General features: G+C 33.2%; 1 protein-coding gene across 2 annotated transcripts; it reads left to right on the top strand.

Moving 5' to 3' along the window:
• Positions 1-2933: 2933 nt before the first annotated feature.
• Positions 2934-5044, top strand: LOC140787051 (cation transporter HKT2;2-like). Of its 2 annotated transcripts, XM_073135802.1 has the most exons (4): positions 2934-3450; positions 3532-4279; positions 4404-4628; positions 4723-5044. In XM_073135802.1, exons 1-4 carry the CDS (start codon positions 3093-3095, stop codon positions 4931-4933), a joined length of 1542 nt encoding a protein of 513 aa, XP_072991903.1. In that variant the 5' UTR covers positions 2934-3092; the 3' UTR covers positions 4934-5044. The 2 variants fall into 2 exon arrangements, with proteins under 2 accessions (XP_072991903.1, XP_072991902.1); XM_073135801.1 differs by having other exon boundaries at positions 2934-4279.
• Positions 5045-14675: the final 9631 nt, after the last annotated feature.

Genomic DNA, 14675 nt, shown 5'->3' with positions numbered 1-14675 from the left:
AATAAATCACTATGAAATAATGAAGCATAAACTAAGCAATCTCAAACACATAAAATTTTGCGCGAGAATCTTCGATAAAAAAATTATGGATCTTAACTAAGATCGAGTCAATCACTAAAACTAACATAGTGATAGATTTATAAATTGTCTGTGGATACTCACAACTATATATATAAGGTATTACTTGCTTGAACTCATAATGTACTACTATCCATAATTAATTTTCAACCTCTATGAGTGTTGAGATTGATCATTTTATCTCAATGACCATTGAATTAAATGAAACATTTTTGGATGCATAAAGATGGATCCTCAAAATAACTTTTCAACACCTTCTATCGTGGACTCTCCTAAAATCATAATGCTGATCTCTCAAATATTTAAAGTGGAGACTCAAATAACACAAGATATAACATATGATAGGTCTAAAGTCCTTATATACTTCTCTTATAAAATACCAAAATTATCATCAAAATTGTGCAAGTTGGCATCGGAAGACAAAAAAAAAATCACTTTGTAAATGTGTTCAAACAGCCTATAGTGTGTTTGAAAATCCTTGAGTAAAAAATATCTATTAAATCTATTTGAGCAAATAGCGCTCATCTAGCAGTATTCACCATGTCTTGTTCATTTAATACTATTATATAAATAAAATTTTATTTAAATTATACTTTGTCAATTATGTGAGTAAAAATATAACGTGACAAATATGTACTTTTTTAACTTAATAAATTAATTAAGTTCTCATCCTCGATCTTTTCTCAAAAGAAATAAAAAAAAGATAATTTAATTTGCGTCAGGTATAAAAAGAACAAAAGGAAGCAGAAAAAATATAATAGGAAAACATTGAACCTTAATTTCTCTACAAAAGCTTTAATTTTTTTTTTCTTTAAGAATAATACAGAAGCTATAAATTAATTATATAACCCCCTTTTAGTACCTCATATACATATTGTTCCATTTTACTTTGGCCATAGTTTAGTCCAAGGCCTAAGCAAAAATGAGGTACATTTAATTCATTCCATTCCTAAATATTTTTGTTACTCTGTGAAATAATAGTACTTATCTATTAATTTTTTCCACATATTTGACCAGATTTTGGCATATTGGCTGAATTGTGACAGACTTTTTTTGTTTTTGTTTGCTATATGATGTTGTATAACAAGGATTTGCTATTAAGTTATGGCAAAACCCAAAGAAAATATGCAATTTTACACATTAGTCTATTTTTTTCCCCCCAAAATAGCCTATAAACATTTATTCAATACAGAAAAAAATTATCAAAAATACTCCGCATTTTTGGCTTTATTATTTTTTAACCCATTTGCTTTCAATGTTTCAAGATTTCTTAATAGTTAATTACCACAGATGAGTTAATTTAAGTGTAGATAATAAAACTAACTTTAATACCCTTGAATGAATTTTTAAGGTAAGATAACAATAACGGGAGAACCACAATTAAAAATAAAATAAGGAATATCTAGGTATTTTAATTTTTTATTTTCTTAGATGTTGCTGCGTTAAAATTTACTTAAGGATTTTTGAAAGATAGTAAATATAAAATGTAGGGGTTAAATAATATTATTTATATAATAGGCTGTAAGAAATTGTAAGAGCAAAATGCAGGGTATTATATATATAGAGAGAGAGAGAGAGAGTTTTTGAGTAAATTAGTTTTGTTATAATTTTTTTTACTGAAATAGATTACTCCTATAAACTTATTATTAAATAAAGTTTAATTTACTGTAGCTCTAATAAAAATGCTAAATTAATCGGCGTTATATATATATATATATATATAAATCAACTTAGTTTGTATAAAATCACTAAACTTATTAACCTCTCTTTCTCTCTATCTATATATAATTAAATAATATAAAAATGTCCACTCTTTCTTCGATGTATTTGATGCTGAACATTCCGATCTCTCTAACTTTTTTTATGTAAAAATACTTTCTGTGTCTCAGTAAATACTTAATAAAAAAGACTTGTAAACAAGCTTTTTATACGGACCTAGCTCTGTTTTAATTTTTTTTAAATAAACCCACTCAAACTTTTAATATTAAAAAGAGTGCTTCATTCAAGTTGCGAATACAAATGCTCATAAGTTAAATACTTATATATATATATATATATATATATATATATAAGTTAATAAAATAAAATACTAATCTTATAAACGGTATATATATATATAAATGCTAAAAGTATCAACATTTTAAAATTTTTAAATAAAATATTAATATATTTAGCTAAGTCTGTCTTAATTATTTTAGTTACTGTACATAAAATACTAATTAGATCAGTGTCTTATTATATTAAAAGAAGATGTTGAATTAGTTAGTGTTTAATTTTTTAAAATTAAATGTTATCAGATTTTATTTTTTTATTAAATTTAGAAGTAGTCTATTTTGATTAAAAAAAAAATTTAGAGCTAGTTTGGTTAAAAAACTCTTTCATCAACAGAATGACTAAGCCTTCAACAGTGATCCAGTACTCTTCGTGTCTTTTCCCAGTTTTAGATCCACTCTGGTCGTCTTTTTTTATTTCTGGGGAAAGAGAATCGTCAGAAGACCGCCTTTGTGTATTAGATTATGAGCATTCTTACCATCAAGCCTTCAGTAGGGCCAGTACTACATCTTTTGTCCTTTCCCAGTGTGAATGATAAGACTTTAGTGAATTAATATAATCTTAAAGCTCTACTTTTTACAATAATATGTCAGATATTATTACAAAAGGTACTAACCAAGAAGAATCTCCTCTTTTTCTGCTTCCCCAAAAGCCCTCCTCTCTTGGCCTCTGCCACAGTAGCTTGACTCAAGGTCAATCACGTTATTTTTTAAGAGGATTCTTTTGTCCTTATCATTGCGATCAACAGTGCAGAATTATTTATAACTCCTTTTCATCTCTCCTTTTTGTGCCCCTGGACGCCATTAATATATAGGAAGAAAAAAATTTACCGTAACCTAATTACCGGTAATGCTGTAAACATGGGTGTCAGCCATAGAGATTTATATATATGCATGTACATACTCCCAACTCCGTTCCAAATTAACAAGCTAGAGATTTCCTAAAACCTTCATTTCTAGGAAATGGATTTCTCTCTCGCACAAGTTAAGAGCTATGTCTATGCATTCGTGCACAAGATGAAGCATAGCCTCACCAGTGGATGCACATATGGTTTCGAACGTATAGTTTTCATGTATCACTTCTTTGCTTTACATGTTAACCCATTTCGGCTTCAGCTGTCTTATTTCCTTTGCATTGCCTTGTTGGGTTCTCTTCTTCTTATGGAGCTGAAGCCAAGTAACCCGAATTTTAAGCCGCGGTATGTCGATATGTTGTTCATGTCGGCGTCTGCACTTACTTGTTCCGGTCTTGGGACTGTTGAGATGGAGAACTTCTCTACTTCTCAAATCGTAGTTCTAACTCTTTGGATGTTCTTAGGAGGTGAGGTCTTTGTGTCTTTGATGGGTGTTCTTCTGAGAAGAGCAAATTATAATAATGATGCAAAGATTAATGACAGTGAAGTTGATATAGTTGGTATTGAGCTAGAGACTATATCTGATGATCAGCAAATCACCACTGATCCAACTGAGTCAGGTATAGATGTTGAGGTCCCAGACATTTCTTCCACCGGTGGTAAGGATCTAAGGCGAAGTTGCATGCAGTACTTGGCTTTTGTGGTCTTAGGCTATCTTCTTCTTATTCATCTGTATGGTTTCTTATCGATCTTCTTGTACCTAATTATTGTTTCAAGCTCAAGAGATGTACTTAAAGCGAAGGGTATTCATGTCGTGCTCTTCTCGGCATCGGTCGCAGTTTCTTCGTTCGCCAACGGTGGATTGATACCCACGAATGAGAACATAGGGATCTTTGGGAAGAACTCGGGACTTCTCCTCCTAATTGTTCCTCAGATTCTCGCTGGCAACACGCTGTTCCCTTTGTTCCTGAGATCGGTGATATGGGCATTGAGGAGGATCACTAAAGTTAAAGAATTCGAATACATGCTGAGAAACCCGAGAAAGATGAGGTTTGATCATTTGCTCCCTAATTTACCCACGGCCTTCTTGTCGCTTACTGTCGTCGGATTCATAGCGGTTATGGTGACACTGCTTTGCTCGATCGATTGGAACACGGCGGTCTTCGATGGCATGAATTCCTATCAAAAAATCATCGCCGCGCTCTTCATGGCAGTGAATTCTAGGCATTCTGGCGAGAATTCCATCGATACCGGCAGCATATCCTCAGCCGTTCTGGTTTTATTCATTGTTATGATGTAAGCTCTCTCTCTCTCTCTCTCTCTCTCTCTCTCTCTCTCTCTCTCTCTCTCTCTCTTCTATTTATTTATTCTTATTTCTAGTACATGGCAAGAGATCAAATCTACTGTGTGATACTTTCAGGTACTTTCCTTCCTCCACATCTTTCTTACCTATTCAAGAAGATGATACAAGCTCTCTAGGTAAGAAGAACAAGACCAAGAAAAGATCGCTAGCGCAGTACCTAATATTATCGCAACTTTCTTCTATCGTCGTCTTTGTGATCGCGATATGCATCAGCGAAAGAAGAAGGGTCTCGCGAGACCCACTCAATTTCTCCGTACTGAAGATAACCTTTGAAGTAACAAGGTTAGCTAGCTCTAATAAATCTCAATTTACCTATCTTGGAGTGCGTACGCTTAGCAAGTGATCTATTAAGAGATTATTAAATTTGTTATTGCAGTGCATACGCGAACACGGGATTATCTATGGGATATAGTTGTTCGCAGTTGCAAGAACTACATCCGGGAAGTGACTGTCAGGATAAATCGTATAGCTTCGTAGGGAAGTGGAGTGATGAGGGGAAACTGATCTTGGTCTTCGTCATGCTCTATGGAAGGCTCAAGAAGTTCACCATGGAAAGTGGAAAAGCTTGGAAGCTGAGGGTGAGCTGATAAAGCTTAAGCTTTTCCTGTGAGTACTATTGACATGTTCATCTAGGATAGATAGATCAACTGCTTTTCCAAAAATATTAATGATATATTAATGATGCATTAATTCTATAACTTCATAAAATTCCCATCTAATTTATGCTTTGAAGCAGTGAATTAAGAGCTAACAGATCAAATTAATTGATTGGTGTCGGTCTAACTGGCTTGAATTCAAATAGTTACCAATTTTACCTTCCCATTACAAAGTAAGCTACGAGGAGTATTTGCAGGAGAGAGGCATATAAAGCTAAAATGAGAAGAAATAATTAATTCATTTGAAAACCCGTGAGCGTACATTAGATTTGCCTATAAAAGTTGCAAATGAAAACGAGCTAGGCCTCAAAAGCCACAGAAATACAATCAAGATTAATTCAAAAGTCCGAGTGCATGTTTCAGGATGATAAGATTCCTACTAATTATTAAGCATGCCCCATTAAGTTCTCTTTTTCATAAAACTTGGTGAGATTTTTATTTTCTTTTTTGTAACATAGAATGAGAGTAAAAAATTATTTTAACATATATGTATAAGAACTATATGATACATATAAAACACAGTTGTACAAATGTGTCATAGTAGATCATGTGAATTATTATTGCTCGCATTCACAACTTTTATGAAGTGTGAGTACTTATGATGTCCTTTAAGCCATATCTCATGATGATCTCAACGCCAAGGAAACTTATCTCTGTAATAAGGTTAGTATAAGAAATAACTTGTACTGTAATTGGCGAATTCCCGACTGTTTTCTCTGACGACGTTGTGTTAGATGCTAAGTTGTATATATGAAATTCAGAAGGAGATCAAGAGATTATGGTGTTCCCTAATTTCTAGAATTTTAGTTGGTTCTGATTAACTATGACCTTGATAGACAACCTCCGATATTGCTTCTCCTTCTTCTTTAATTAATTCTTTTATACAAGTTTCTCTAATCGTTTTTTAATTAATACAGTAAGAGACTAATCAAAAATAACGGTGAGATAAATAGAATAATTTAAATAAATAAAAACTCTTTAATTAATGTTTTAAAAAGAGAACTTAATCTATGTGGCAAATAAATTATAAAATCTACTTAAAAAATTATGAATTAGTAGTTAAAATTTCGTATATAAACCTAGAATTTTATACTTAAACTAAAAATTATTCGTCCTATCGCAGATAGAATTTGAAAATAAAGAAATTCTAAATGCAAAAAATTCTAGATCATTATTTCACTGATTTTATCCAATTTGCTTCATAATATTTGGATGTGAGATAATTATCTTTTGAATATTATTGTAAAACTGTGCTGAATTAGAATTTTATAGTTTAAGTACGAAACTGTGTGTCCGGTATTATTTTCTTCTTCTTTTTTATTTATTAATTTTTCTTCTTCTTTTATCATTCAATTTTTCTATTTTTTCTATACAAGTTTTTTTAATTGCTATTTAATTAATACAATAAGAGAGTAATCAAAGATAGTTGTGAGATAATTATGATAAGTTAAATGAAAAAAAAAATCTTTAGCTAATTGGTTCCATAAATATTTATATGTCAAATGATTATCTTTTAAATAATTTTCTTGAACTATGCTGAACTGAAATTTTACAATTTTAAGTATTGAATCTATGTGACTCGCACCTTTTTCTTTTTCTTAAGAAGAAAAAAAGATGAAGGAGGAGATAAAGAAAAAAAATGAAGAGAAAAAGTAGGGAACCACCTCTCTCTTTTATGGCGTCCCATCAATATTTAATAAAATACTAAATAATAAAACAAACTTAGAATAAAGAAATAGAAAATACATCATCTGTAGAAGAAACTGCGAAAATAAAAATCAAATGAATTTTTGATGCAAGTAACTCTAAAATGTTCAAACATTGTTAGAACGTTCCTGGAGCACTCAAAACGGTTCTAGAAAGTTTTACTTACTGTTGGAACATTCTAAACGAGTTATAACAATTGTAGGACATTTTCTTACTGCTTCAAATGATCAAACGCTTAAAAATCTTTAATGCCCAAACACAAATCGCAAGGGAAAAAAACAAAAGAAAGAAAGATAAAAATAAGCAATCATGCCAGAGAAACTTTCCATCCTATCAATAAATCCATTACTGTGATTCATGACGACAATCAAGAGACAGATCGGCAAGACATTATACCGAAAAAAAAATTATAGGCAAAAAATATGAACTCGCATAAGGAACTCATCACTAACACATATTTGATTCAAATATCTAGAAATATGCATGAGTACTAACCAAGGTAACATGGTGAATTAACTGGTTTGCAATCTACGTCAACACACACAAAATCATAATATTACTTTAATTTTTTTTATTAAGATATTAACAGGCGCTTTAACTCTTCGTGGGAGATAGCCTTTTACTTGCAGCCACTTGAATAAGAGTGATAGCACTCCCTCTTCTCTCTTTTTCTTTTTAAATTTTATTTGGGAAGATTTAAATTGTCAAGCTAGACAATTTAAAACATTAAATAGCTTTCAAGCTAATCATTTGATAGATATATACTATCAAACTAGACAACACACAAAAAAAAAATGTATGTAAAACTAAGATTAGATTCCCTACTAGTTAAAGAACCAATTATCTAAAGCAAAAAACGAACAATATGTCCAGATCGAAGAATAAATATAGGTTAAGAATGAGCATATGAGTTGAGAACATAAAATCAATGTATATTTGAGTATAAGTATGTATAAACACATTGCTGAACCAAGAATTACAAAATTTTGCTTACAATTATGTGAGAAGATACAAAGTCAAGATGACGGCACGAAACCTCTAGGTATCAGTGTCAATTTTAAATGAAAAGTAAAACTGTAAACATGGGTTCAAAATTTCAACAATGGAGCACCAAAAGACACATAATCATAAAAGTGTAGCATAGAATCACTCAAATGTGCAAACCCATATACAATTCCAAAGATAAAAAAGTTACACTCATGTTGTCACATAAAAGAGTCATTGTCCCTTGCTCAATCTCAAGTCCTTAACCATTTGTTTCCCTTGTAGCAGCTGAATGTTTTGAGTTTATTTCAACTGTCAACTCTCCTCTAAGTGCAGCTCTATAATTTAATGAATATGTGCAGAAAATACCTGCGGTTAGATTTGTTAGTTAAATTTAATCAAATATTAAATTAACTATATTAATAAATTATAGAAATATCCTCAACCAAATCATACTAAGAATATTTTAGAAATAAATATATTTTAGTCATTCTTAAAAATAAAATATCTTTACTTAACGGAATATTCTTATAGTATTAATTAAAATCTAATCAAGAGTATTTTTTTTGTATAAATTTACTAAATTATAAAACTTGATTTATAAATAATAAAAATATAATAAATTTTTCGTTAATTTTTTTAGGGGTACCATTCCCGTATATTATCATGCATATTTCTTTAACTATGAAAAATGAACATGAGGTTTGACATGTCCACAAGTACGCAGAAAGGACAACTAATCATAGATTAATTAATTCAATCAAAGAATTTGCCAATAAATTATATCATCTAAGAATCTTAAGAGAACGATAAGACTCGAGAAGGTGGCTTTGGCCTTCGGGTCAACAATTAGTGGACAGGAACTTCTCCGTTTTTATCTAAAAGAATCTGCATTAGAATAAATTTATTTAAATTCTCTGAGTTATCACGGTTCTTCGTACGTACTTTTAAAACTTTTTTATTATCTTCTAAACTAAAAAATTATTTATATTATATAACTTTTTAAAGTAAAAAAAAGCAATTATATAAAATTTTAAACTGAAAAACTTTTTAATCATTGGGTTAATATAGTAGGCGATTTACCTGTCAGGGTTGTCTTTCGTCGTCGGCTGAATAAAATCGATACTATCTGCCCTCGTTGCGGAGACGTTCTCGAAACTATAGAGCATGCCCTCCTTTATTGCAACTTTGCCAGGGTGGTTTAGTTCAACAGTCGGCTGGGTTTAAGAATGGAGAAGGCAGAGATCCGTATGGACAAATGGTTGCTATCCATGAGCTCATTCCTATTGAACAAAAATGACATATTGTACTGTTATGGCATCCTCTGGACCCTATGGAGAAGCAAAAACAACCTCATTTTTAGAGGCGAGAAGCATTGTTTGAGGAAAGTCCTATTGGCGAAATCTACCATCATTGACTCCTAGATGGAATTCCCCTTATTTTTCCAAGATTCAGTTCTCACCTCTTTCCCCCGGTACAAGGTCCCGGAGCTTCCCCTCTAGGCTGGGGACTTAGTGGGCTGGTCGAATGCTGCATGGAAAGGTACTAACGCCGGAGGACTTGTGTTGGTTCTAGTATCGACTCACTTCGACTATCGTCTGGCCAAAGCTATCATATTGGAGCACTATAGCAGTGCCATTCATGGTGAAGCATTAGCCCTCTTGGAGCTACTCAAGGAAGCTAAGAAGCTAGCAGGTGTGAAGAAAGCTTGGTTATTCTTAGACTGCCAGAAGCTAGTTTGTATGAAAGTGGGACCTAACCAAGTTAGTGTTGAGTGGGCAGTCAAACCCATAGTGAAGGAATGTTCTCTCATCTTATCTCAAAACCCTTCTTTAAATGTATGCTTTACCAGCAGAAACAACAACGTTATAGCTAATAGTTTAGCATCTTTTGCTTTTGCCAAGAAAGTATGTAAGGAGTGGGTCAATCCCTCCTCGATTTTCATTGTAACCTGTCATCAGTTTAAATGAATAGGTCACTCGATCTCCCTTTCAAAACAAAAAAAAAGTACTGTACTAACTTAATAAATTAATTAAGGTCTCATCGTGGATCTTTTTTAAAAAAAAAGAGAGGATAATTTAACTTCCAGGCATAAAAAGAATCAAAATATTGAACATTAATTTCTCTACTAAAGCTTTAATACGTTATCTAGAGAAGATTTATATTTCCCTACGCATAATGAAGAAGTTTGCTAGGGTAAGGTCCTGTGATTTTTTTCCAATTTGCGTTTTCTATGTAAATATCTCAATGTGATTATTTGTTTATTGCGTTCATTTTAGCTTCCTATAAACTAGTTTCTCTCATTTGATTGTGTATAGGCAAGAAATATTCATTTTCTTAATAGTTGTTCCTCTTTCCCTAAAATTGCCTTCTAAAATTGGAATGAATGCCTATTCCTCCTCTAATCCCAGGCCTACTAAGGTTTAGCAAGATGTGTCTTTTGACATCTCTAAGCCCTTGTTTAGGCAAGCGAGGAAATGAATAATGATGTTCTAGACTCATCTCCCTCTAAAACGATGAGAGGCGTGCTGTGGAGGAGAGGCATGCTATGGAGGAGGACTTGGGGCTCTAGGTTCCTTTGGATGATATTGATGTTTTGGCTCAGTGTGGCGCTCGTATTGGCAACTCCTGTCCTTTTACCATCTGCCTTTTCAATTGAAGTCTCTATTGATATTTCTAAGGACGAATGGGAGTGGATGTTTGGTGAGACCCCAAGCTAGCATTTGGACTTAAGAGAGTGACACCACCTCCTTGGTAGTGGTTTCCGTAGTTAAAAATGTAAGCACAAGAAGCCAAATTAAAAAAATTACTCGAGCCCTACTAGATTAGCAAGAACAAGAATAAGGATACCCAACTGGTCAAGGTGCCACCTAAATTTAGTTGTTTATGCTGATTATTGTTATGGAACTGTAATAGACTAGCTAAACACAATACCTTAAAAGTCACTACTAAGAGCTACGCACTCTTTATAATCTAATTTTGTTCTTATGTTGCTTGAGACGAGAAGCTACTAGTGCTATCTTCTTTGCTTGTAGGCTTGGTAGGCAATGGATGGCTAACACAATATTCAACAAAGGACTTTTAGGTGGCGTCCTCCTCTTTAGCAGTCCGCGGAGGTACAAATTGGTGTCGTCCTCTTTGGTCAGTGTTTGTGCTAGTACCAGTTTTCTTATTCGAACAAAATCTAAGATTATCTTAGTAGATTAGAGTCCACGAATGCTCTTTGATGTTTTATTAATGATTTATATCTTCTTGTGAGCTCGGATGAGAAAAGGACGGTAAGCCTTTTGTACTAGATAGGGCCTTGGGCTCCGAGTCTTGGCTTCACAATTACCTCAATGTTCACTAACTCATCTTAAGCTTACGAACATTGGAAGGTTTTACCTCCTGATCTAGTGTAGTCTATGGATTGAAATTTAAATTTCTTAAAACATAAAATAAGCATAATCTCGAGCATATGAAGAACCAAGTTGAGATCATCCATGCTCAAATTGTTTCTCTAGAAACCAGGAGCCTCTTCCCAGACCTCCTCTCATCTTCTTCTTTTTCTACTGCTACTTCTCCTTCTTCTCTTGCTCCTACAAGTGGCGGCTCCTTCTTCTCCGACGCCAACGACCCCTATCAATGACGAGGAAGAGAACCAATAAGAGGGGGCTACAATTTCCTCTGCCTCTTCCTCTGAGAAAGAGTACTAGTAGTTTAGTACCTAGTTTCCCTTGTGGAGGACCTCAACTCGCGGCTCCCCATGCAATTCGAGCTCCTTAACCGCGACAGTCTTATGGAAAGACCCCAAATTCAATGATTGGGTCGCCTTCGATGACCTCTGCCCTCACCACCTCGCCCCCCTCTCAATAAAAAAAAAAATCCAAACTTTATCTCATTTCTCATGGGGGTTTTCTTGATTTTGCACAAAGTTGGGATGTTGAAGAAGTTATTGATTCTTTCGGTGTGTGTGATCACATTATGAGAATATTAGGTTTGATGGATCAAGTCTTTTTATTTTTTAATTAATTTATGCTTATATAAGCTCTTAAAATAAGTCTAGTTAAGTCATGTATGCCACTAAGATAAGTTTAATTAAACCATATAAGTTACTAAGATAAATTTAATTAAGTCATATAAATCTCTAAGATAAGTCCTAATTCGAGTCATATATGTCTTTTGGGCTAAGTCTGAATATGACTTAGTGTACTCGACCACTATATATAGATGAGCTAACTTCTTAGTTTATTAATCTAAGTATCTAAGCATTGATAAATTATTTTAGTCTTGAGTTTATCTTAGGAGTAGAAATAAGTTAATCATAATCGTTTATTTTCCTAGGAGTATATCTAAATTAGAAATCCAAATTCTACCTCCAAAGTATAGCCACCATTATCTCCAACAGCCACCTTACGATAGCCGCCACAACATCAGATATTTACTGTTCTGCCTCTGTTCGACCTTGCTCCACTGTTTTAGTTATATCTTTTCATCAAGATATTCAATTGTCATGAAACTAGAGTCATTATAACCCTATTTTGTAAGGCTACCACACCTAAATTTTTATAATTTTTTTACATCTAGATTAGTCCAGATTTTCTTACGTTTGGATTAGTCTAAATTTGGTTCGTAATAGTGTATGTCACTAATTTTGCCAAAAACTAAAACCTTTTAAGAGTTCAAAAATCTTTTTCTTTGTTTGGGGGTAGGAAGGAAGGATCAACTAGAATGGATGCTTGCAATGCTCTTACCATGGTTGACCTTTGATGAGACAGGTTCTCGTGGCCCATATCATGTTCGGCTCGACCTCTAATCCTAAACCTCTACCTGCCTATTTACTCGGCGGCTCAGCTAGCTTACTCTCTCATGGGCCGACGAACAATAACGAGCTAAGCTTTTCTAACCTGGCCCGACACCCAATGATCAGCTCTCTAGGTAACTTTGTATATTTTTGTGGTAACATGATTACTATTTAAAAAATAAAAAAAGAATTCCTTTGAGTATTCGCAAAGCTACAAGAGATAATTGAATAGTTAGATGAATCTGTATCGGCGTTTATGAAGAAGGAAGACGTATTGGTTGTCTTCTTTCTATGATTAGACCTCTTGGCTATAAAAAATAGTGCATGATTGAGATTAAAAAAATGTCATTTGACCTAAAATGAGGAATTATGGCCTTAAAAGAAATTTTGGTCAACAGTGATACTGTATCAGCATGTATGCTTCATTATTGAACGAATCTACCAAATAGGAAAATAAATGCATGTTATGTCACCTGAGAGAAGAGTGGCATCAAATTGTTAATTTTTAATACATTTCATGTTGATCATCCTTTCGACTATACTTCCTAATTGTACAAAACTAAATAAATAATAACTGTTATCAGTTGGGAAATGCAACTACGTACCTTAAGAGCATAAGAAATATTTCTAAATAATTTAAAGGAAAATAGTCTATCTCTACATTTATTGAGAATTATCTGATCTAGATTATCTAAGAACTAAACTAGGCTTAAGAGGGATTCACACCAAGACAAACACATGATCTTCCACATGATCTTCGCTTAAGTCTTGATGAATAAACAACGATCTAAAACCAACGCTTAACATTCTTAACTTCCCAGAATTTGTATCTGACAACATAAATTAATTGCCTAAATATATTTTAACATCTTGTAATTTGAGTGAAAAGTTATTCACTAAACTTTTTTTACAACACTATGCGTTGTTACTTTTGTCTAAACTATACCTGTAAATAGTTATAACAAAGGTAACAAATAAACTTAAGCAGTCTTGCATATGTTAAATAACTATGTATTTTAAAAGAAAGTTTAAGATGGCTCCGTGATACAAGAAAGAATTTCGGGAGAGCAAAGTAAATCTTATTCAAAACGATACCAGTTTGTAAGATAAGATAATAAAAAGTTCATAAAGATGGAGTGATAGGATAGTAGTTTTGTCCAAATTATAATGACGTAAAATATATTTAACCTTTCTTTATTTTTCTATGTAATTATCACCACCATAAGAAAAAGCGAGAGAGAGAGAGAGAGAAAGAGAGGGGCTGCAATTAGACAATACTTTTAAGTAAGCTATTGGAGTGAGGAGAGCTCTACATTAATCCCAAATCTAATGGCTGTCAAGGTGTAGAACTAATTTCTTCTTTTATTTCGATGGGCCCTACTTGCAAGGGCACATCATTCTTGAATGGTTGACCAGCTATTGGCCTCTTGTTTCACCTTCTGAGAAAGAACCTTTGGCATTAACGGGAGCAGCATCCTTTCTCTCTACCCCTCTGATATTAAATATTGTGAGAAGTCCATTTGATGTGCATGGCGAGATGGTGACTTTTGCAATAGTCAGCTCTTATGCTCCAGTAGTTTTGGGGCGCTCGCTTTCCTGATCAGGTAGCTGTTTGCTGTAATGCCTGAGTTTGGAGAGAAATAGACATTGTTAGGGACTCATGGAGGTCTTCTAAAATACCATATATATATATATATATAGGTGAAAGATAAAAAAGTATAGTTCGATTCTCGGTAACCTCAAAGACCTCATATTTTTTTGTGGATTTATCTCTTACTCTCAATTATACAGATAACGACATGTTGAAAGATTCGTTGTACTACACCTTTCGCATAATTGACATTAAACAACTAAGGTAACCTAGATTTCAACTATTAGGAAGTTTACAAAATTTTCCACCATCGTCTTGAACGCGGAATGCACCAACTTCCCTTTTCTTTTTATACTTTTCTGCAATAATTATAGTAAAATAATCTTTCTCCATATCGTGACTAAACATCTTTGAGCCTTGACGTGATAACTACTCTGGCATGTGACAAAGAACGAGAAAGGAAGAAAAGAACCTCTCACATGAACCCTAAAATTATTTGTACTTTTATACTTACAAATATTGGGTTTGAAGAACCCTGGCCTTTCGTTTGGTTGTTCTGACCTTGAATTTCAAATTGATGTTTCATATTTCTGTTTTTCACTTTCAGA

Source organism: Typha latifolia, chromosome 4 (genome assembly GCF_019914945.1).
Source record: "Typha latifolia isolate L0001 chromosome 4, TyphaL0001v2, whole genome shotgun sequence".
NCBI lineage: Eukaryota > Viridiplantae > Streptophyta > Magnoliopsida > Poales > Typhaceae > Typha > Typha latifolia.
The sequence above is the reverse complement of the archived record's forward strand: the minus strand, read 5'-3'. Positions and strand labels throughout refer to the sequence as shown.